This window comes from Dipodomys merriami, unplaced genomic scaffold (genome assembly GCF_024711535.1).
Source record: "Dipodomys merriami isolate MVZ:Mamm:240054 unplaced genomic scaffold, mDipMer1.0.p SCAF_524, whole genome shotgun sequence".
Lineage (NCBI taxonomy): Eukaryota > Metazoa > Chordata > Mammalia > Rodentia > Heteromyidae > Dipodomys > Dipodomys merriami.
In genome coordinates, this window is record NW_027206096.1 from 443,505 (window position 1) to 465,663 (window position 22,159).

The window sequence follows — 22,159 nt, forward strand, 5'->3', positions numbered from 1 at the left end:
ACCTGATCTAGGCTTTTAGAATGGTGGAAACACTTTTTATTTTCTGGGTTTTCATTCAGATTTTTTATTTTTATCTTCAAATAGTTGTACAGATTTCAGTGAAAAATTTTTGTAAGTTATTTCTAAGGCAAACTTTTACACAATTTATCTGAAATTTTAAATATCAGGCATCTGTTGAGTTTATAAATGCATCCCACGACAGAGACGAAGCCACTGCTGGGTGGGTAGCCTTTCTTACAGTTGAGATGAGGGAAAACAAACAAAAACCTTGGCAGTGAGGCTTGGCTGCCTGGGAAAGCAGCTGGTTGTGGCCACACCTGAGTCCTCACTGCTCACCGAGCCTCCCAGGGCTTGGTGTTGTGCCTGGAAAAGAATACGCTCAGTAGGAAATCCCTCACACTCCGCTGGTGGAGCTGCAGGGGCAGGGCATGTAGTTCCACTTTAGGAGAAACCACCTTGACCAGGCAGGAAGCTGAGCTTAATAATGATTGCTAGGTTGTTCTCTAGGAATTTTAGTTACTTAAAAGCACATGCAGACAGAGGGTGTAGCTCAGCAATAGAGTGCTTGCCTGGCATACCTTAGAGTTCATCCCTGGTCCTACAAGGAGTTTAAAATTGGTGGTTCATACCTGTAATCCTGTAGCTACTCAGGAAGCTGAGATCTGAGGATCACGGTTCAAAGCCAGCCCGGGCAGGAAACTCCATGAGACTCTTATCTCCAATAAACCACCAGAAAACCGGAAGTGGCGCTACGGCTCAATTGATAGAGCACTAGCCTTGAGCTGAGGCGCTCAGGGACAGCGCCCAGACCCAGAGTTCAAGCCCCACAACTGACCAAAAAAAAAAAAAATTGGGGGTAGCAGGGAAGGGAGGAGGTAGAGAGCGTGAATTGGTTCAAGGTACACCCTGCATGCATGGAAATATCATAGTGAAGCACCCACATGTTACAGATATAGATGAACTCAAAAGTTTTTAGAAATTGAAAGGAGAAGCATTAGCTTTATCTCCCCCTCTGGTAAGTCGCTGCCAGTTCTCAGAGCAAAGCCTCTTTCCAGAGAAGCGCGTGCAGCTGCAGCACGTGAAGTAGAGCAGTCTCCACTGGTGCTTGTTAGGACAGGGCTGCGTGCCATAGGTGTGTGTCCTTGCTCCGTTAATGCTACAGTCTTCATCCTATGGCTCCATGGATTGGTGGTTGGACTAAGGAACCTTTAAGAACTGTAGGCTTCATGCCTGTAAGGGTGTAGAATCTGAGCGGTTGTTGCTGCGGTCTGATGCCCCCTCTGCTTAACACCTGCTTTCAGACTACTTTCTTCATCATGAGCTCAGCACACTCCCCCTTGTGTCAGGAATGGCACTTCCTCTGGGGTGCCTGGATTTTTCTGTCTTTCATACGTTGTTTTTTCCTCAATTGCACTGTTTTTGTTTGTTGTTTTAGGTCATGGGCTTTTTAGCAGACAAAAAACCAGAACAAGGCCAGCGAGTCTCAGGAATACTTGTTAAAAGAAACTTTAACTATCACATACTTTCTCCTTGTGACCTGTCCAGTAAGTATACTATTCAATATCAAATAGAATTTGATCTCATCATTGAAAGAAAATCTATGAAAAGTTTCCTTAATCTACTGGTCAGATTTTAAGTAACAACCCAGTAGTATCATGAGTATAGATGGCAGTAATCTAAATAGCTTTGTAGAAGAAGAAATCTTCCCAAACTACTGAATCGCTTAACTTATTAGTGAACTTGCTCTATTTTTTTTTTTTTTTTGCCAGTTCTGGGGCTTGAACCCAGTGCCTGCCGGCTGTCCCTTCGCTGTTTTCCTCTAGGCAGGCACGCTACCGCTTGAGCCCTAGCTCCACTTCCAGCTTTTTGCTGGGTGATTGAAGATAAGATTCGCATGGACTGTCTTGTCCAGGCTGGCTTCAAACTGATGCCTAGCTCTCAGCCTCCTGTGTAGCTAGGAGCACAGGCATGAGCCGCCAGCCGACACCAGGCCATCGCTGGTCTTTTGACTCCTCTAAGTTCACCTCTAAAACTGGCAGACCACTCCTGCTGTCCTTGTAGCTACCTATTTTCCACTCTGTGTTAGAGTATATAGGCTCTTCTTTCTGGACTATGTTTGGCGCCTCCCAGGGGAGCATTTTTACTTTGTTTTGTTTGTTGTAGGGGTGGTGGAACCCAGGCCTTCGTGCAAACCAAGCCAGCCCTCTACCACTGCACTACACCTCCAGCCCTCTACCACTGCACTACACCTCCAGCCCTCTACCACTGCACTACACCTCCAGCCCTCTACCACTGCACTACACCTCCAGCACTCTACCACTGCACTACACCTCCAGCACTCTACCACTGCACTACACCTCCAGCACTCTACCACTGCACTACAGCTCCAGCCCTCTACCACTACACTACATCTCCAGCACTCTACCACTGCACTACACCTCCAGCCCTTTCTAATTATTTTGATAAAGGGTTTCACTGTGTAGCGCATGTTAGCCTTGAACTTGTTTGTTGAACAAGTTCAGTGAACATTTGATTTGTTTAATTACCTATACATTTATTAATTTGATATTGGTGTTGGGGCTTTGTATGAGCAAAGCCTGTACTTTACCCCCAGAGCTATACCCCAGTCCTAATGGCTTGTAGTTTTTGTCACTTGTTGGGCCTGTTTATTCTTCACCATTCCAAAAGAATAACCAGGAATAGGGAACAAAATCTTTATGTTTTAAATGGGGGAAAATTAGGAGTGGAGTCAGGTTCAAGTGGTAAAGCACCTGCCCAGCAAGCACAAGAGTCTGAAGTCAAACCCTAGCCTTGCAAAAATAAAAGGGGGGGGGGGGATTAATTAAGGCCTAATTTTAGCATTGCATCAGAACTTCCTTGCAAATAAGAATCACCAACCATAAACCAGACTGTAATCTATATGGAAAAAAGTAAAAATATGGCAAAACTAAAATGGATTACATTTAAGTTTGTAAGTTGCTTTTCCCCAAAGTGTATAAGCATTTCCATGTGAGTTTTGTCTGTGTATATTTAAGCCATCAATAAATACTTTTCCACAGTACAATCTTCTAATAAATATTGCACTTAATTTTACTTATATTTGCTAATAAATTATAAATGTTTTATGAAGAAATCAGAAATAGCAGTGGAGCTTAGGTATTTATCTGTGATATATGCCAACTGTCAGCTTGTAGACTCTGAGTGTATACCTTGCTCCTTATTGGGCAGGTAGAGGGCTCTGACTCTTAGGCTGGGCTCTGGGCTAGAATTTGGAGCACCAGGAGCTACCAACACACAGTGCTGGCCTGGACTTGTCCGTGTCCTGAGGGCAGTGCTGGCCACAGCACAGCTTGGTGCTCTGTAGCGATACCCAGCACTCATGTAAGGAGAAGCTGGGAGGAGAGGTGGGAAGGCCGCCAGTCAGCTTGGGCTAGTGCTGGAACCGAGAAGCAGGAAAGAATGCTGCCTCTGCCTGGCACCAGTGGCTCACTGTTATCCTAGCTACTCAGGAGGCTGAGATCTGAGGATCATGGTTCAAAGCCAGCCCGGGCAGGAAAAGTCCATGAGACTCTTATCTCCAATAAACCACTCAGAAAGCTGGAAGTGGCGCTGTGGCTCAAGTGGTAGAGCTCTAGTCTTGAGCTGAAGAGCTCAGGGACAACACCCAGGCCCAGAGTTCAAGCCCCACGACCGAACAAAAAGAAAAAAGGAAAAAAAGAATACTGCCTCCAAAAACCTGAGTGTTGAGATGCTCCTTCCTCAGCCTACCAAAAGCCAGGATTACAGGTGTGGGCCACCAGGCCCAGATGGTATTTTCCCTCAAAGTATATTTGTTCTGATTTTTTTTCCAGATTATACTGACCTGGCCATGAGTACTGTGAAACAGACGCAAGCCATTCCGTATACCGGGCCTTTTAATCTGCTTTATTACCAGCTACAGAAATTGACAGGCATGTCTGCTTACTTATAATCATTCTTTCTCTCTTCCTCTGTCTCTCAGGTCTCACTCTGTAGAGACTGCTTTAAACTTGTGATCCTCTTGTCTCGGCTTCAGAAGTGTTGAGAGTGTAGGTGTACATCATCATGTACTTTGCCTTCCCTTTTTTATTTCTATGAGTAGATATTGTTCAATTTTGTAATTGTCTCCAGATTTTATTTGCACTTTACATCTTATTATCATCTTTAGGTGAAGTTTTAAAAAAATATGCTCATAGATTATTTATCTATTTATCTATTTATTTTTGGTCGGTCGTGGGACTTGAACTCTGGGCCTGGGCACTGTCCCTGAGCTCTTTAGCTCAAGGCTAGCATTCTATTACTTGAGCCACAGTGCCTCTTCTGGTTTTCTGGTAGTTAATTGGAGATGAGTCTCACAGACTTTCCTGCCTGGGCTGTCTTTCAACCACGATCCTCAGATGTCAGCCTCCTGAGTAGCTAGGATTATAGATGTGAGCCACTGGTGCCTGGCTCATAGATTTTTTTTTTAATTCCAAAATATCTCTTACCTTTAATCTACTTAGTCAGGAAAACATTAGTAGTCTTTGCTACTTGAGTCTAAAATCTGTTTTAATTGAATGTGCCTGACATTTTTAGCTGTTATTTTCTTTGTCCATTGGAAATGGTTTTTCTGATTCCATTAGCACCTGTCTATACAACAGGTTTTGTAAGAGCTTCTGGCCATTGGCCAAAGGCCAGGAAGAGAATGAACTTATTCATTATTCAATCTGTTCTCACCATTTTGTGTGAAAGGATTTGTATATTCAACATGAATAGTGGCAGGGCCTAAAAAATGTGGTATGTTCCTAATAACAACAGGTCAGATTATAATGCTTCCTGCTTATGGTGTTCTTTATTTATTATTCATGCAGTAAAGCAAGGGCATGACACAAACAGTAGACTGAAGATGTATTTTCCTGTCACATTGGTAGTACAATCATGGGTCACATACAGGAGTTAGTGAAATATGTCAATAATGATCCTTGATTATTGAGTGGATACCAGGAAGACCAGTGAACTCTGCTCTTCAATAGTAGATCTTCCTGGTCAATGCTAGAACCCAGAGATAGCAATCACTGTGAAAACAGTTGAAACCTTATTTATACTAGATGCTAGTGGAAGGTCAGATCTCTTGTGTCAGTATAGGTGTTTGAATATCTCTTAAGTGTGCTACTGATAGAATTGTGTGTGTGTGTGTGTGTGTGTGTGTGTGTGTGTGTGCGCGCGTGTGTGTGTGCGCGCGCGCGCGCGCATGTCCATGCACACGTGTGCGCACTGGTTCTAGAACTTGAACTCAGGGCCTGGGCACTCTCTCTGAACTTCTTTTGCTCAAGGCTAGTGCTCTATCACTTGAGCCACAGTTCTACTTCTGGCTTTTTGGTAGTTTATTGGAGATAAGTCTCACAAAGTTTCCTGCGCAGGCTGGCTTCAAACTACAGTCTTCACATCAGCCTCCTGAGTATGATAGAATCTTTAATGTCCAAAGTAAATCCTACTCAGTAAATCCTACCTAGTGATAGGAACTTTTACAATTAATGTGTTGGGATCATTTAGTATAAGCAACGAACATAAAACTTAGCTGTTTGATTATATAAAAGTGAGTTTTTATTGTTTCTATTATGTAGCAGGTTAATATCAGCTCTCTATAAACAAATGTCTCTAGAAGTTTATAAGATGGTTATGTAAATCTTAAAATCATGTTGTTTGTTTCAGGTGATGTAGAAGAGTTAGAAATTCAAGAAAAGCCTGCTCTGAAAGTGTTCAAAAATATTACTGTGGTTCAGGAGCCGGGCATGGTGGTCCTGGAGGTGAGGGGGGTGGGGGGGTGTTTCTAAGCCAGGAGCGCGCACTCCAAAGAGTGGAAGATACATAACCCTCGGAAGATATCTGTCTGTCTTTCCTTCTCAAGATGAATTTATATAATCCCGCTGTGCATTTCCTATGTAGTTCTTAGAGCAAAGAAACTATTCGTGAATTGTGGCTCCATTTTAGTTTGCGTAATAAGGTAAGTTATAGAAGTCTCCACGGATGTGGCCAGTTCAGGGTATCTCCTATTATATGGGAAAGCCCTAAAATTCTGAATGTAAAATTTAATTCTGTTAAATATAAAACCACATAAACTTCATAGAGTGTTCCTTACAAGAGTGTTAGTTTGAAAATTCAAACAATAAAGTGACTCAACTCCCAAAAGGTTAGAAAGTCTTGATTTAGGTAAAACCAAAGATGCAAAAGCACTGGGTGGTGAGCATATTGCAGTGCCTGGCCCCTCCCAGCCGCTGGTATGTAAGCACGCGTATTTGCTACCTCTCACCACACTACCTGTGCCATGAAGTTTGGCTCTCTCAGGCTGGTATCTGCTGAGTTTGGAGGACTTTGAAAGTCAGTGCTGGTCCTGAGTGCCCGCCTGGGGAGCAGCTGGTCGGCGTCAGTGTGGTGTGTGTGTGAACTTCCCAGGCATATGACCAGCTGCTTTGTAAATAAAAAATCATCTGCCATTGCCAGTTCCACTACAGTTCTATACGTAAGCCTAAATTTGAATCAGGGCTGAAACTAAAGGAAACGTGAAGTCACACACAGTAGTGGGTAAAAGGTCAATGTCAGATAAAGAGGATATATTAAGAGACATATTACTCTTGTTACTAAGTACGGATCTGTTTTTGTTTTTGGAGTTGCTGTGTCAAGGGAGCTCTCAGGGCAGGTTTGTCAGGGTTTCCCAGAGCGCATTCCAGTGCTCTCTGGAGAGTGACATGGATAGGGAAGGCCGTGTTCCTGAAGTCACTTCCCTGGTCCACCTGAACCTAGACCTTGTCTGGAGCCCTGAGCACCTGAAAGGTAATGAGGGGATCTGAGGCTTCACCTGACAAACCAGAACATGTAAGAGTTACCTACCGTCTGGCTTGTGGGTGTAGCATGGTGCCCGAGCTTGTGCCTAGCCTGGGCTCAGCCCCGTGTTCCATCCCAGCACTGATATATCTGCGTACATATTTATCACCTTCTTACCACGCCGCCCGTGCTACTGATAGCAAGTAATTAGGAATTGGAGTTTGAGGCTAGCTGTCTTACACGTGTTAACTGAGTCAATTTTCTGTTTTCTAAAACAAAGTCAACAGTCCTATTTGTTATGAGAATTAAGAGACAGCAAGTGTTAATGAGTTCAGCTTTCCTGATTAAATGAGTCCAGCATTGCTCCTTCTAGTGAGCAGGTCATCAATTTCAGTGAGAGTGGTAGACAGACAGATACAGCATCTGTCTGTCCATCTGTAGTGCCATGGCTGGACGGGTAGAGTGCAACCTGTGTTAGATCTCAGCTCTGCCTTCCTAACTCTGCTTTGCTTTCCAGTGGCTGGCAAACCCTTCCAATGACATGTACGCGGACACCGTGACAACCGTGATTCTGGAAGTTCAGTCAAATCCGAAAATACGGAAAGGTGCAGAATACTCCATTTGTATTCATTGGTTCTTCCATTTTCCCCCTGTTTCTGTAAGCTGAACAGCAGCAGTTCTAAAGCAGAACATGAAATCTCCCGAGTCTTTAAATTGCTGTATGCTCGTTCATACAGCTGCCCTGCCTGCCCTTGGTCCTTTACTCTAAGCCTGCACTTCTTTCTGCCTACCATGTATGTTTCTGGTAGGCAACAAATGGTCAAACCAATTTTTTTTAAAACAATTCAGCCAGTCTGTCTTTTTTTTTTTGTCATGGGCTTGAACTCTGGACCTGCGCACTGTCCCTGTGCTCTTCAGCTCAAGGTGTGTGCTCTACCATTTGAGCCACAGCGCCACTTCCAGTTTTCTGGTGGTTAACTGGAGATAGTCTCACAGACTTTACTGCCCAGGTTGGCTTTGATCCATGATCCTCAGAACAGCCTCCTGAGTAGGATTACAGGCATGAGCCACCAGCGCCCAGCTTCAAGTCTGTATCTTTTGATTTGAGACCATTAACATTTAGAGTTACTATTAGATGGTATATAAGTATTCCTTGCCATTTTGTTAGTTCTGTGATTCTTGATTCTTCCTTACTTCCCATTTTCATGATTGCATTTCTATCCCTGTCCTGGGGTAAAATTTCTTTAAGGGTCTTCTGCAGCACTGGGCGGGTATTTAGTGACATGCCAGGGCACCATTAAACTCCAGATTGAGAACCGGTACAGCCAGGCTCGGTGGCTCATACAAGCCTTGAGCACAAAGCCCAGCAATAGCACCCAAGCTCTGAGTTCAATAAAAACCCTCTGTTAAGGATGTCTTATCTTGCTGGATTGTGTAGTTTTGTAGTTCTAGATGGAAAACTAAAATAATTCAACAGACAAGTGAGTCTGAACATTCTTAATGACTCTGAGGTTGCTGACCACGGGTAGAATACTTCCTAGATGTATGAAAAGGAGTTTAATCCCCAGAAAAATAATATTTTTCATTAATATAATCATAGGCATTTTTTTTGTTTTTGTTTTCTGGTTGTTGTTGTTGTTGTTTTCTTTTTCCAGTCCTGGGGCATGAACTCAGGGCCTTGGCACTGTCCCTGAATTGCTTTTACTCAAGGCTAGCACTCTACCACTTGAGCCACAGCACCACTTCTGGCTTTTTCTGTGTATATGGTACTGAGGAATCGAACCCAAGGCTTTATGCATGCAAGGCAAGCACTCTACCACTGAGCCACATTCCCGGCCTCCCCCGCTTTTTTTTTATTAATATAAATTAATTGTACAAAGAGTTTTAAGGTGACATTTGCATATATTAATGTAATATACTTTGATCACCTCTTTGTTCACCCTCTTTGTTTATTTAAAGAGTTTTTGGTGCATTTCATTGTGCTGTTTTCATGTGTATGTACTATTTACCATGTTACCCTCTCCTTTCCCCACCCCCTCATCTGCAGGTTCTCCCAGCATACACCTTTCACAGTCATGGCATATTAGAGATAGTAGAATGTTAAATTTACTTCACATTTTAGATAGAACAAGAGATTTCAGAACCTTGCAGCTTAAGATGTGTCTTCAGAACTCCTATGGTTGCAGTTTTGCTCATAAATGTGAAATTTGAGAGGCTTTGGAAATACAGTTCATTTTAAATGTCTTTTTATGGTTCCCTAATAACATAAAGTGGTGGAAATACCTGTTTGCCTTGGCGAGCTCATGATACAAAATATTTACTTGGCACTTTGAGTATTCCATGGTTAATATTCACTTATCAAATAGTAGCCTTGTGGCTGGGTGCCAGTGGCTCACATCTATAATCCTAGCTACTCAGAAGGCTGAGATCTGAGGATCGCAGTTTGAAACCAGCCTGGGCAGAAAAGTCCCTGTGAGACTCTTTATCTCCAGTTAACCACTCAAAAACTGGAAGTAGAGCTGTGACTCAGAGTTAGCATGTAACTTTGAGCAAAAAGAGCTAGGGACAGTACCCATGCCCCAAGTTCAAGCCCCACAACAAACAAGCAAAAAGTACTTTGCTTTAAGGCTTGATTTGGGACTTAGGTAAATAGGCGTTTAGAGATTGAACTCTCACTATCTCTCCAGGTGCCGTGCAGAAAGTTTCTAAGAAGCTAGAGATGCACGTTTACAGCAAGAGGCTGGAGATCATGCTCCAGTAAGTGCCTCCTCTCCTTGTCTAGCCCTGTGGGAAGGATGGGCGGGAGGAACACACTGCTGTGGCTCGCACCAGGCATCCTTGCTGCTCTGAGTCATGAAAGCCAGCAGTTTGTTCTGCTGTGTCCAGCTTGGCACTCTGGATGGTTCCAAGTATGCGTGTGCCCTGCCTGGTTGTCTTGATCTCCAGAGACCAGTGTCCTGGCTGTTTCTGAGATTGGCACAGCTGAAGCCAGTGTGCAAGAAGAATTACTTTCTATGTATGCTAAAGGGTGAATTCTTTGATAAGAAGGGTTTCTTATTAAGTACTTCTCAGGCAAAAGGTGTGTAACTGTGAGATGCCTTCAAACTCAATCTCTTCCCAAACACCAGCTATTGGGCCTTTCTGCTTTCTGCCCTGGAGCCTGATTTCAGAATGGTTTTCCAAATGAAATAATCGTAAAACTGCTTCCTGCTGCATTTCTACAGTATGTGATTTCAGCATCTTGCAGAGCGCCTTGAATGCCATCCTCTCAAGTCCTTGAGTGACTGGCTGTGATGGTCAGGTTTTTGTCACTGTGACAAATACCGAGTAAAACAGCTTGAAGGAAGGATGTGCTTTGGGCAACTCCTGCAGCTTCCCCTGGGACTCAGACGTTAAGAACTGTATGGGCAGCAGGAGTCTGCTGTCGCGAGCCCTGGGGACACGGCATGGGGACAATGTCACACAGGCTGTGTGAGACAGAAGGCCTGGGGTGCGGGGTGTGGCTCTGCTCCCCAGGTGTAAGTAATGGTGCCTGGTGGAGCCGCCCTTCCACCTGAGCCGGCAGGAGCTCACCCCCTTCCACCTGAGCCGGCAGGAGCTCACCGCCCCATCTTCCCCCTGATCTGACACTGCGCCGCCTCACCCCCCCCAAACACTTGCCCTGTTCAGCTATTGGGAACGGGCAGGACGAAGCTCACCCTCACCCTCACCACCTGAGGCCCAGACACAGCATGTCTGGACTCCAGCTTCTTTCCTCAGTTGTTTAAGTAGGCAGGACTACAGAGCAAGAAATACGTCATTTCTTTAGACCAACTAACAAAGTGCGTGAAAACGACACCTCTTCACTCTTCTTTTGGTTATATTTTTCTATATAAAATACAAGGGTGTCCTATATTGCCAGGTTACCTAGCCATGTTTATTCAAGCGTATTAGTGACACCACCTGCCTGAAGGAACAAGGGCAGTGTGGTGTCGGAGTCACTGTCTGAGGACCGAATGTCTGCTGGGCCCCTGAGGTCTGATTGGCTGCTGCTGTTACTAACAGCGACAGTGCTGCAATGAATAATCAATCCATCTGCACAGTGACAGGGTTTCCAGTGATGTCTACACCCTCAGCACGACACAGGGCATGCGCATCAGCACCGAGTTTAACTCCGGGGAGGCAGTTGGCACATGAGGAGAACTTGGGACATCAGAGCTGAATTCAAATTCTAGCTCTGTTGCTTCCTGTGAGCCTTTCAGAAACTTGTTTAACATCTCTGTGTCTTATTTTCCTTGTGTTAAAGGCATCCTTAGCAATTCACCGCATCTCCCTCTTCCCAAGTGTCACCCAAGTGCGGCGTCCTTGGGAAATGAGAGCTCTGGGTTTTATGAAATAAAAAAAAAAAAAAAATCAAGGAAATGAATCCCTGGGTCTCTGGTATAGATCTGTACAGTATCTGCTTTGGCACTTGGGTGTCTCTTCAGTATAGTTGTAGGCGGGGCTTATCACTCATGCTGTGCCACGTGTTTGTCTGTTTTAAGGGACATATTTGGAGAAGACTGTGTCAGTGCAAAGGATGACTCCTTCCTGAGCGTCACAGTGGACGGGAAGACAGCCAATGTTAACTTGGATACCCGGGTATGGACCTGCTCCTGTATTTCAGGACTTGCACACGCCTGATTTTATTCTTGCAGTTCAGCATTTTCTTCCAGTGAGGTTTTCCCCATTCCTCTTTACATAGTGGTACTTATTCCTATCACATGTGGCGTCTTCCCACATTTTCCCCTGGCTGCATGGTCCTCTTCCCGTGCACACGGCCCCCTGGCATGCCTTTTCCATAGCACTAACTCGCCTCGGCCTTTCTCCAGTTGATATGCAATTGGTTCTGGATGTTTGAGGGAAGCGGCTCCCCTGTTCCGCCAGCAAGGTCCAGGTGGCTGCGTGCACTGGGGCCTGCTCATGCTCACAGCACAGCTTGCATGATAATCCTGAGATAAACAGGAAGGCAGCTCTTTTCCTTATAGGGGTGCATCTAGTATTTCTACTAAACAGTCTTTTTGTATAATCACTTGTACAGAATGCTTTGAGAAAACACTACATTTGTTTGACCACAATAGAAAAAGAAGAATTTGAACCAGGTAATTTACCAGAGAAGTGAGTAACCAAAAACTTCTCAGAAACCCTAATAGAGGAGCTGACAGGAACGGTCACTGCTGAAATGGCCCCAGAGGGAGAGATGAATCAGGGACCTTAGAAGCAGCAGCAGCAGTTACGCTCAGGTGCCACTGGAGGGCGTGAGTGGAAGTTAAATGAGGTGGCACCTTCCTTCTGCTGGATGCTGTGGAGCCTTCACACACAGTTAATTCCACTTGCTGGATCTAACTAAAGAAAACGATTACACGAATGAGGAAAGACATCTGCACTGATGTCTAGTTTAACATTTATAAAACAGAAAAGAGCTGTCACCTGGCTTTGTGCATGCAAGTGTGCGAGGCCCTGCAAAAACGGAAAAAGCAAGAACCCTAAATGTCCAAGAGGAACAGATGATAACAAGTGTGTGTGGTGTGGTGTGGCATGCGCTTGCGCTCGGGGCGCCTCAGGCACAGCCATCGAGGGGAATCCTGCATGTGCAGGCTGTGCACTGCATGTCTCTGAGGAAAAAGTTACAAGAGAATACATGAGATGCAAATTATCCCCCTTTTAAAAAAAAGTATATGCATGAAACCAGCCCAGGCCTGTCATCCTAGCTACTCAGGAGGCCGAGATCTGAGGATCACAGTTCAAAGCCAGCCTAGGTAGGAACATCCATGAGAACCTTAGCTCCAATTAACCACCAGAGAACTGGAAGTGGCGCTGTGGCTCAAGTGGTAGAGCGCTCGCCTTGAGCTGAAGAGCTGAGCGACAGCGCCAGGCCCAGAGTTCAGGCCCCATGACCGGACCCCCCCCCCCCAAAAAAAAAGAATCTGATGCACCTTCCCAGGGCTCATTTTGAACTTCGATCCTCAGATCTCAGCTGCCTGAGCAGCTAGGATTATAGATGTAAGCCACTGGCGCCCAGCCCACATGATTTTTAAAATTTTTAGACAGTGTTTTGTAGTTGAGTTTTAAGAAGTAATTATAAAGGCTGGAGACATTTTAAGTGGTAGAGTACCTGCCTAGCAAGGGTGAGGCCTTGAGGTTAAACCTAGTACAGTCACATAAAGATTAATTGTAAGTTTAGTCATTTAAGTCGTTTATTATCATACGTTGAATAGATTACCACAGCTATTGCTTGATTTCTCCTGGTTTATCACCAGCTCATTCACTTTGAGGTAAACACCTTCAGTTAATTCTCGTATTATCCTCCCTTCATCTCACATTCCCTCACTCAGTCGCTGTGGCAGGAAGCGTGCTGGGCCTGGCCATCCTGGGCCTCCGGGAATTCCTTTGTTTCTCTGTCCAGTATGAGGACGTGTTTGTGCTTCATTCGCAGACTGTGGAGTGTGAGGAAGGGAGTGAGGATGACGAGTCCCTCCGAGAAATGGTGGAGCTGGCTGCACAGAGGCTGTACGAGGCCCTCACGCCCGTCCACTGACCGCCTTTGACCGCCTTCTGCCCAAAGCTGTCAGACGCCCGACTCCGCCTGGTTACTGAAAATAAAATGCCTTCGTTCCCGGGGCGGCCTGTGCTGCTTCACTGGCCGCTCGCGTGTCAGCTGCCCGCCAGCCCCGCGGCTCACGTGTTCGGATCCGCATTCCGGATTTCGGTGCCGTTGGTCTGTCCCCGGCCTCTTGGCGTCAACTTTCTTGGCCCAAGGCCTTCATTTGTAGGCCGCGCCGCCCAGCGGCTCTGCGGGCCCCCGGCCTGGCACTGGCACTGGCCCCCGCGCCGCCCAGCGGCTCTGCGGGCCTCCGGCCTGGCACTAGCACTGGCACCGGCCCTGCGAGCCCCCGGCCTGGCAGCTGGCACCGGCCCTGCGAGCCCCCGGCCTGGCAGCTGGCACCGGGCCTGCGAGCCCCCGGCCTGGCAGCTGGCACCGGCCCTGCGAGCCCCCGGCCTGGCAGCTGGCGGCGGGCGTGCCAGCCGCCCGCCCCGCCCAGCGGCACTCGGTTCTCACGGAGCTCGGTCCCCGAAGCAGACGTCGGGCTCGGCGGCCGCGCCCGCGCCGTCCTCGGGGTCGGGCTGCAGGCGTCCGACCGCGGCCTCCACCCTGCCGGGCCTGCCGGGAGGAGGCGAGCGGGAGGCTGGGCGCCGAGGGAGGGAAGCGAGGCAGCGGGATCGCGGGCGCCGGGCCACAGCTCCCGCGTCCCGGGGCCGGAAGTGCGGCGCGCCCCGCCCCTTCACGTCCCACCTCCCGGAAGTCTCCCGAGGCCCCGCCCCCGGCCCGCGCGGCTCTTCCGCAGCGGGGCCATGGCGCTCTCCGAGGCGGCGGCCGGCGGCAGCCCTCTGCGGTGGCCTCGCGTGTTGCTTTTCGGTGACTCCATCACCCAGGTACCTCCGCCCCGCGAGACGCTCGGTCCGTCTCCTCCCTCCGGGACGCTCCGGGGCCCGCAGCCCCCGCCGGCCGTGCGCCGCCGTCCGCGCCCGCCCGGTGCGGCCCCGCGGCCATGCCCGGAGGCGCCGCCGCGTGGGTGCGGAGAGCGCGTGGGTGCGGAGAGCGCGCGCGCGACGCCCCGAGGGAGCGGCCCGGCCGCGACTGGCGCCTCAAGCAGCGGCACACGCTGGCGGCGCCGGCCCGAGCCCGCGCCGGCCCGAGCCCGCCCCCGCCGGCGGCCGCGTGGGCCTCCCTCCCCGGAGAGCTCACCCCGGCGCACGCGCGCTGAGGGGCTCTCGCAGACAACCAATGGCGACCACCGCCTCCGGGCAAGACGCAGTCGCTGGCGCGAATCCGGCTGGAGAGAAAGGGACGTCATCTCCGGAGGCCGGCAGGCCCCAGGCGGCCTCCCCCGGGCGCGTGGCCGCCACGGCGGGGAGCGCACAGCGAGCCGGGACCTGCGGTAACGGCTGCTCTCTCTCCAGCTTTCTTTTCAGCCGGGTGGATGGGGAGCGGCTCTGGCTGACAGACTGGTCAGGTGAGACGTTTCTAGATCTCGATACTTGGCTGGCAGAAGGAAGTAGACGGAGCTGACCGAGCTCTGCTCCACTTGCCCAGCCTGTGATCCCCAGGTGGAGGCCGCAGAACCCCACGCTGAACACTGGCCTAGGCTGTGTAGGAAAACCCTTTTTCAAGAGTTTTTCTGTGGATCTAGAAAGGGCTGTTTGCCACCCAAAAAAAGCCCGGTTCTTCCTTATGATGATGAGCATGACTAGGTGTTCAGTGGCAAAACTGTGGTACATCCGAAGTTGAACTGTGTTTTTAAGTGGGGGTTTTGTTTTTAATAGACAAGGTGTTTAGTGCACACTCGCCCCCCACGATCCTCCGGTTTCAGCCTCGCATGGGTTGAGCTTTTAGGTCTGGGTCCCTACACTCAGCTATTCTTTTTTACACTAGAATTGACACTTTATTTCACACGTAATCAGCCCTTGTGACAACTCAGTGTCAGCTGTTAACACTTGGGGTGAATTTTTCTGCTCCACCTGCTCCACTGGCCCCTGGTGTTTAAAATCACCGCATTTCATGAAGCGATTCTTCCTTTAACTGCATCCCTATAATATATAATAAAGTATCATTACATAGTGACATCTTACTTTTAGTTTAAACAAGTTGTAAACTCATTATTAAAAGCAGTTTTTAACCATTTTTAAATCCTTTTAAATTTTAACACAAAAGTGTTTGTGTCTAAGGGGCTAACCTTATTCAGTTGTTGGGGTCCTGGGGGGGGCACTGTTTTTGCTCCTGGGTTTTCTTTTCTCAAGGGGTGTGGTGTTGAGATTAGGGTCTCCCTGTATAGCTGGACCGGCCTCATACATGTGATTCTCCTTACTCCGCCTCCCGAGTTCTGAGATTGCAGGTGTCGCCTGCGCCCTCCTTGCTTCGGTTCTCAAGGCGGCTGTGAGCTTCCTGTGTGGCGGCCTAGCTCCACGCTGTGCTCCCCCACCCCAAATCCAAGCGTTTTGCTTGTTTGCTTTTCATGTTTCTCACTCCTGCTCAGCTGGCCTCATGGTAGGTGCCCCGATTATAGATGCTGACTGCCACACCCAGCTTAACGTTGCCGGGACAGGTCCTAAACTGTGTAGTACCAGTCCTTAGCCAGGCGTGCTGCTTGCTTTCAAAGGTGCTGACAGCTGCTCTCCACTCAGCACCCACCCACATGCTGCGCTTGGAGGCAGTATTAGAGAGCTGAATGCTTGCAAAGGCATCTTCGCATTTTAACCTTTTCCCATCTTTGGATTTAAATGGTATCTTCTAGGAATTTATATTAAAAAATTCATTGCTGGGCAAGATGGCTGGCACCTGGGAAGCAGAGATCAGGAGAATCACGGTTCCCGGCCAGTCTAGGTTAAAAAAAAAAATAGTTCTCAAGACCTCATTCTCAACCATGAGGAGCTGGGTACAGCGCTCAGATCCGCCACAAATCCGCCACCCAGCTTCCACGGGGAAGTGGAAGTAGGAGAACTCTGGGCCCACCGGGACACAAGTGCAACTCTTGTTTGATAACTAAAAAGGAGCTGGAAGTGTGGCTCAAGTGGTAGAGTGCCTGCCTAGCAAGTCCCAAGTTAAAACCCCAGTACTGCCCCCAAAAGAGCGTTGAGTTTCCAGTTTCTTTAGCCTTCTGAGTTGTGTGGTGGACAATGCCCGGGGCCATGTGCAGTAGTTGAGGGAGGACAGGAGTGATTCTGAGCTTGGGTCTTTGTGTGTCGGGACTGGGGCATGAACTTGGGGTCTGTGCTTGAGAACAAGTTGGCGATCTATGACTTGAGCCGTCTCCACTCCTGGCTCTGGTGGTTCATTGGAGGTAAGAGTCTCACAGACTGCTGCTGCAAGCCGCAGTCCTCACATCTCAGCCTCCCGAGTGGCTGGGATGACAGGTGTGACCCCTGGTGCCAAGACTTGGTCTCCAGTAATTTCCAGGCAAGCCAGTTGTTAACAAGCAACTGTCTGGCCCTCAGCCGCGGTTCGGTTCGGGGCAGGCCGCCTGGCCTGGCCAGGGCCTACGCTGCTCCCCACCCCTGGCTTCCCTGGGCTGCTTGCTAGAAGAGCTGGGGCTCCTATTTGTTCAAGGCAGCAGAGGCGCGATAGGACCCGGGCTTCCTTCAGAGTAACCCGAGGTGGAAGGAAGAGCCGACTCTCGAGTCGCCCATAAGGAGAAGGTGCTTTAAGCCGGGTGTGGTGGTACAGGCCTGTAATCCTGGCTGGCGCTCGGGAGGCCGGTGCACGAGTCTTACAAGTTCAAACCCAGTCTAGGCTACGTAGTACACCCTTGTCTTACATTTTTATTTATTTTTGTTGGTCCTGGGGCTCGAACTCTGGGCCTGGGCGCTGTCCCTGCGCTCTTCCGCTCAAGGCGAGCGCTCTACCACTTGAGCCACAGCACCACTTCCGGTTTTCTCGTGGTGTATTGGAGCTAAGAGTCTCCTGGACTCTCCTGCCCGGGCTGGCTTTGAACCGCGATCCTCAGATCTCAGCCTCCTGAGTAGCTAGGATGACAGGCGGGAGCCGCCGGCGCCCGGCTCGTCTTATATTTTAAATACAATTTTCGCAGAGTGAAGTGGTGTGGGGCGGGCCTGGGGGACGGGGGGGGGGGGGGGGGGGGCTGGCGTCGGTGCCGCGGCCTGGCCAGCTTCGGGTTCAGTGTAGGATGCGCGCGTGCGCACGGGGGCGCCCGGGTGGCCGGGCCGGGCCGGGGCCGTGGTCAGGGACGGCAGGCGGCGTGCCCCCCTCACCTCCAGGCGTCTCGCCGCAGGCGGTGCGACGTGGTGAACCGCGGGTTTTCCGGCTACAACACGCGGTGGGCCAGGCTGGTCCTCCCGCGGCTGCTCGGGGCCGGCGCGGCCGCGCCCGAGGCCGTCACCATCTTCTTCGGTGCCAACGACAGCGCACTGAGAGGTAGGGCGCGGGCGGGGCCGTGGGCGGCTGGTAGACGCGGTGTGCGCACGCGCGCTGGTCCCGGGCTTGGGGCCGCTCACCCGAGGTCGTCCTGTCCCCACAGAGGAGAGCCCGAAGCAGCACGTGCCCCTGGCCGAGTTCGCCGCCAACCTGGCGGGCATGGTGCGCGTCCTGGCGTCGGCCGGCGTGCCCGCCGAGCGCGTGGTACTGGTGGCGCCGCCCCCGCTCTGGGAGCCTGCGTGGGAGAAGGAGTGCGCGGCGCAAGGTAGGCCCGCATGGGAGGGCAGTGCGCACGCGCAAGGCGAGGCGGCGCGCGCTGCTGGCCGGTGGTCGGATACCAGAGGACCAAAGGGCCGCGGGCAGGGGCTGCAGGGGGGGTGTGGAGCTCCCGGGCGGTGCGACTCCACCCGCTCCTCCTCCCTTGGCGCCCAGCTCCACGCGCGTGGATTACCCCCCCCCCCGTCCCCTCCTGCCCCCCTCCCCGCCGGTGCCCTCCCCAGGCCCTGCAGCCAGCGCCGCCCTGACTTCATTGCCCAGGCCCGTCCGTCCTTCCGCAGTGCACGTGCCTGGCGTTGCCTAGCGCCTGGCGTTGCCTAGCGCCTGGCGTTGCCTAGCGCCTGGCGTTGCCTAGCATCGTGTGCCCGGGCACCAGGGCTCTGTCCTGGCACCTGGGATGGGGCCGAGGCTGGTGTGGCAGGCGCGCAGGGGCTCTGCCCCACCGGCCGCCCCTCCTTGCTAGGCCTCACCCCAGCCACCCGCGCCCCCAGCTCTGCGGAAGAACACCTTTCCCATCACACGCCAGTGACGTGGAGCCCTTGGTACTGCTATTCCCTACACCCCACGCGGGGGCGGCGCCAGTGGACCCTAAACAGGTCAGCACACTCTCCCCAACAGGTTACAAGTTAAATCGCCTGAACTCTGCTGTTGGTGAATATGCCCGTGCATGTTTACAAGTGGCCCGCGACTGTGGCACCGAGGTCCTGGACCTGTGGACATTGATGCAAAAGGACAACCAGGTACGCGCCTGCCCTGTCCTCTCGTGTTGTAACGCGGGGCACGGGGCCGCAGAGCCAAGTGCTCAGCTTGCTTGGAAGCACTCTGCTAGCGAGACCGCAGCCAGCCCCTGCCAGGCCGGCACGGAGGCTGAGCACAGGAAGGGAGAGGGCTCCTTGAGCTGCTGCTCAGCGAGGAGTGAGCAGGAGGCAAATTTAAAGCTCATTGGCAGCCAGGCACCGGTGGCTCACGCCTGTCATCTTAGCTACTCAGAAGGCTGAGACCTGAGCATCACAGTTCAAAGCCAGCCCAGGCAGGAAAGTCTGTGAGACTCTTATCTCCAATTAACCACCAGAAAGCTGGTATATATATATATATATATATATATATATATATATATATATATATATATATATATATATATAATAAAATTCAGAGCTTCAGGTAAGCACTTTTGTTCAGGGCCAGAGGTGGGACGTGAACTCGGGCCCTTATGCTCTCCCTTAGCTTTTTAGCTGAAGTCACAGCTCCACTTCTGGCTTTTCACTGGTTAATCAGAGGTAAGTCACATGGGTTTTTTTTTTTTTGGGGGGGGGGGCTGACCTGGGCTGGCTTTGAACCATAATCTTCAGCTTTAAGCCTCCAGAGTAGCTAGGATGACAGGGTGTAAGCCACCAGCAAGATACATATTTCTAGCTGAATTATTTGAAAGCCTGAAAACACATAGAATTAAGAGGGCAGTGGGACTCCAGCCAGCCTTACTCAGTCTTGGCTTAGTTTCATTGGACAGTGACATACGAGGGTCTTCAGCTCTATTAATGGGTCATAGCCAAGTCTCTGTAGCTGGTAGCCATGTCACATGACCCAGCCTGCTGCCCCAGCGTACACAGCTTCCTGAAGCTCCTGCCCAGAGCACAGGGATGCTACTGAATATCCCAGGAGCTGCAGCCGGCAGCCTGCCCTGGGCGCTGTGCACCTCTAACACAAGCGACCTCTCTCTCCGGCAGGACTTCTCTGCCTACTTGTCCGATGGACTACACCTGTCACCCAAGGGGAATGAATTTCTGTTTTTGCATCTGTGGCCTCTGATAGAGAAGAGGGTGTCTCATCTGCCTTTGCTGCTGCCATACTGGAAGGAGGTGTCAGAAGCTGAGCCTGAACTGAGTCTGCTGGGAGGTGGGGACCACATGTGAATCCCAGGGAGCCAGGACTGATGGGCCAGGTTCCACAACTTGAAGCCGATATTCCAAGGAGGCTCCAAACCTGCGCTTACGCCCTGGACCAAAGCCCTAACATTTGCTCCCAACACTAATAATAAAGTCTTTAGGAGTTTTTCATTTCAGAGAAGCACTATTTGATACATTAAGTTTTGATACTCATTTATTGATTGATGCAGGTATCAGCAATCCCACAGCTACAGAATATACCCTGAGCAGCTGGGTAATCTCGTGCATGGCAAAAAAGGTAAAGAACGTTTTCTTTTTTAAAAAGTCACAATTTTATAAAAAAGGGTTTTCTTACATTCGGGTAAGAAATGCTTCACTCATACATGCACCACACACCCATTCACCTTGTATCAAACTCTGAAAGTATAACTAGAAGATGAGACGGTTGTCACTACTTAAGGATGGCAAATACCATGAGGTACAAGTTCAAGTATTAGTGTAACAAGGATCTGTAACAAACATCCTTAGAGGAGAAAGGCACAGGTTTGGTTAACTTCCCTCAAAGTTTAAAAGTCACCTTGGTTAAGATGTGCTGTCTGGTGAGCACATTTCAGTTTTTAGGGGAAATGCTTTTAACTAAACTTTTCCAGAAATCAGCATGAGAGTTTTTACCCTTTGAAAACAAAGCATCCAGAACCTAGAGCAGAAGTCAGTGAATGACACTGAGTCCGGAGGGGCTCCGGGGTGCTTCCAGGCCGGTACGCAGCACACTTCAGCCTGTCCAACCATCTGAGAACACCTACCGCCTAGACAGACAGACAGCCATACATCCCCTCCACCGACTCTTCCCCACTCACGGTCACAGACAGCTGTGTTCTTTCAGATCAGGTTTGGCTGAAGTACGTTCGATTTTTGTGGATAGTGAACTTTTTAAGAGCATGGCAAACAATATTAGAAATACATAAATTTTATAAAACAACAAAACCCACCCAGCAAATTGGGGACCTGAACAATTGACAGAGTAGGTATAAATGTAACTAGCTGTTACAGCTGTTATAGACCTCCAAGTAGAGTGAGTTCTAGCTTAAAATTATAGTTCTTAGAAAAAGCTTTGTAATATCTAGCAACAAGGTAACAATTTAGAGATAGTACATAACTATCTCCCTTGCTTCTACTTGACAGAAATAAATAAGTAAATCTGTATTCCAGTTGTCTTCACACAATAATTGGCAAATGCTTTTGTCAGTCAGGGAATTGTTACAGTGTATTAAAAAAAAAAAACTGATCACCTCCCAAATCAGTGCTTCATCAATTTAAAAAAACCAGTTTACATGAAATATTCAGAACCTAATCCAGGTGTATATTCTGTTTTTGCACCAGAGGTCAAAGGATATGTTAAAAATCAAATACTAAACCTGGAAGCCTCAAAATGCTCCGCTTCACCTTACCTTTCCAAGGGAGGAGCCTGGCCTCTGGGAGGAGGCGCCTGCCCAGCCGCAGGCCACCCGCAGGCCACGTCCTTGCTCCTCACAGGTCACCAGTGCAGGCCATGACCCCGGAACCTGCACCAACACGCCGTGCGTGAGCCGGCCGCCGGGCTGGCTCCACTAGCACTCCGTCTCTTTGCTGTCCACGCGGCTCTGCCGCTGCAGCTTGAAGGACGCAGCCTTCTCGCTCCGGGTGACTGGGTGGCCGGTGAGGTCCTCGAAGGACTTGGCGGCGGTGCTGCTGTTGGGGAAGGGGTCCTTCTCAAAGCCGTCCTCGTCCACGTGCGAGTCCGTGCTGGGGTCCTCCTGGATGGTGTCCATCCTCTGGTGGTCCAGCCGGGGAGCTGCAGGCGCGGGCGGTAGCATGGCTGGCTGCAGGCGGCCGGGAGTCTGGGGTGCAGGGAAGGGCTTGACAATGCGGACAGATGCCGAGTCCATGCTGCTGAGCATCTCCACGTTCTGGACAGAATGGAAAGATGAAGAGAGATTAGAGGAACCCGTGCCCAGCCTTGCCCCTCAGAGCCTGTGCCTCGGGACTGCTCCAGCTAAGCCACGAGCCACGGAGAGGCTCACGCAAGCCCAGCAGTCACCTTCGTGACACGAGGAACTCGGATCTATCTAGCAAGATCTGGGACCAGATGAGTGGAACCAATCGGGTCCTAGCTGGCTGCCCCTCCCATCGACACAGTGAGCTGCTGGTCCTCCTCCACCCGGGATCCTTCTAGTGGGACGCAGCCTCCACTAGC

General features: G+C 50.1%; 3 protein-coding genes across 6 annotated transcripts in view; 2 read left to right on the plus strand and 1 right to left on the minus strand.

The window, feature by feature from the left end:
• LOC138811395 (cleavage and polyadenylation specificity factor subunit 3) overlaps positions 1–13,457 on the plus strand; it is a 33,515-nt gene extending 20,058 nt beyond the window's left edge. Inside the window, exons 12-18 of the mRNA XM_069999130.1 lie at positions 1,436–1,544; positions 3,852–3,950; positions 5,710–5,804; positions 7,337–7,424; positions 9,507–9,576; positions 11,343–11,439; positions 13,274–13,457. Of these exons, the coding sequence (XP_069855231.1) occupies positions 1,436–1,544; positions 3,852–3,950; positions 5,710–5,804; positions 7,337–7,424; positions 9,507–9,576; positions 11,343–11,439; positions 13,274–13,375 (660 nt within the window). The 3' untranslated portion in view covers positions 13,376–13,457. The remainder of the gene's footprint in view (positions 1–1,435; positions 1,545–3,851; positions 3,951–5,709; positions 5,805–7,336; positions 7,425–9,506; positions 9,577–11,342; positions 11,440–13,273) is intronic.
• A 691-nt stretch (positions 13,458–14,148) lies between these two features.
• Positions 14,149–20,097, plus strand: LOC138811396 (isoamyl acetate-hydrolyzing esterase 1 homolog). 2 transcript variants are annotated; one of them, XM_069999131.1, is made up of 6 exons: positions 14,149–14,271; positions 14,800–14,852; positions 17,625–17,767; positions 17,871–18,032; positions 18,662–18,783; positions 19,768–20,097. In XM_069999131.1, exons 1-6 carry the CDS (start codon positions 14,191–14,193, stop codon positions 19,951–19,953), a joined length of 747 nt encoding a protein of 248 aa, XP_069855232.1. In that variant the 5' UTR covers positions 14,149–14,190; the 3' UTR covers positions 19,954–20,097. The 2 variants fall into 2 exon arrangements, with proteins under 2 accessions (XP_069855232.1, XP_069855233.1); XM_069999132.1 differs by lacking the exons at positions 14,149–14,271; positions 17,625–17,767 and having other exon boundaries at positions 14,636–14,852.
• Positions 20,098–20,122: 25 nt separating this feature from the next.
• The window catches only part of LOC138811394 (disintegrin and metalloproteinase domain-containing protein 17), a 56,497-nt gene continuing 54,460 nt past the window's right edge, over positions 20,123–22,159 (minus strand). For all 3 annotated transcript variants that reach the window (XM_069999126.1, XM_069999129.1, XM_069999128.1), the window contains one exon: positions 20,123–21,872. In XM_069999126.1, coding sequence (XP_069855227.1) covers positions 21,534–21,872 — 339 coding nt within the window. In that variant the 3' untranslated portion in view covers positions 20,123–21,533. The remainder of the gene's footprint in view (positions 21,873–22,159) is intronic.

Bases quoted from the DNA above. Each gene is read 5' to 3' on its own strand.
- LOC138811396 (XM_069999131.1), top strand. From the start codon at position 14,191: ATGGCGCTCTCCGAGGCGGCGGCCGGCGGCAGCCCTCTGCGGTGGCCT. The intron at 14,853-17,624 runs GTGAGACGTTTC...GTCTCGCCGCAG, and splicing joins CTGGCTGACAGACTGGTCAG to GCGGTGCGACGTGGTGAACC. The intron at 18,784-19,767 runs GTACGCGCCTGC...TCTCTCCGGCAG, and splicing joins TGATGCAAAAGGACAACCAG to GACTTCTCTGCCTACTTGTC.